Source organism: Cynara cardunculus, unplaced genomic scaffold (genome assembly GCF_001531365.2).
Source record: "Cynara cardunculus var. scolymus isolate 2C unplaced genomic scaffold, CcrdV1 Un_Scaffold_7072, whole genome shotgun sequence".
In the NCBI taxonomy this organism is placed as follows: domain Eukaryota; kingdom Viridiplantae; phylum Streptophyta; class Magnoliopsida; order Asterales; family Asteraceae; genus Cynara; species Cynara cardunculus.
In genome coordinates, this window is record NW_020203325.1 from 1 (window position 1) to 922 (window position 922).

The following is a 922-nucleotide window of genomic DNA, read 5'->3' on the forward strand; positions in this document are numbered from 1 at the left end:
GTCCCACAACCTTTATTACGTATCCCTTTTGGTGGTAAGACATCAACCGATTCAGGTTCGGAAACACATAATAGCTCCTGAATATCATTTCTCTTCTGTTCAGTACCTGTCAATATTGGAATGTCCACCGAAATTTCATCACCCAAACGTTCCAATCGCTCCACAAACTCTGTCAATGCTCCCTTATCATTCCGTACACGCCCAATAATAAGATCAAACATTGACGTAGCCTGGTTGATCAAAGCTTTTTTCTCAACATCCATTTCACCATACCTAACATGAGCCGGCAACAGCTCTACTAGAACTAACTCTCGTCTCCATCGCGGTAAGATGTACTTCTCGGGTATACATTGCACCTCAGAATTTAACATTACCTTAAACGCGTGGCGACATAATATACCATTGCGAACAAAATGGTTGCAACTACAATCAAAAGAATCATCCCCTACATCATGAACCACCTAGCATATCATACATAAAGGAAGAGAAATTATAATCATTTAATATGAAATGCGATTCTAATTAATTATTTGTCAAAATTAAAGCAAAAAATTGATCATCACCTTGTACGTAGCTTTGATCTCATAATTCTTGTTCTTATGTGTAATACTGTAAATCTTCTTATCCCCTACCTCTACTACATCGACGACCCCACAAAACCATAATGCCTTGTTCATTTCCTTTTGCACCTCAAAAAACATTGTTTTTGTGTACACGTTCGCTGCTTACGCTTCAATTTTGGACGGTGACAACAATTAAGGTATTGTAGTTCTAGTTGCAACCTCAAGTGAACAATGTTCTTTCCTTTGACTTTCGATTGCATCGTCGAAAATGTTAAGAAAGTAAACAAGATCATTCCAATACTTCATATAAACATTAAAAAATGAATTAATACTCTCAAACCTGGAAGTGGTTTTCATAA

General features: G+C 36.9%; 1 protein-coding gene across 1 annotated transcript; it reads right to left on the bottom strand.

Annotated features, from left to right (window-relative positions):
* Nucleotides 1-19: 19 nt before the first annotated feature.
* Nucleotides 20-701, bottom strand: LOC112504830 (protein FAR1-RELATED SEQUENCE 1-like; the record flags this gene model as incomplete). Its single annotated transcript, XM_025108788.1, has 2 exons — nt 564-701; nt 20-461 (listed from the first exon to the last, which is right to left on the bottom strand). Coding segments are annotated over exons 1-2 (580 nt in total), but the record flags the coding sequence as incomplete, so codon positions are not given.
* Nucleotides 702-922: the final 221 nt, after the last annotated feature.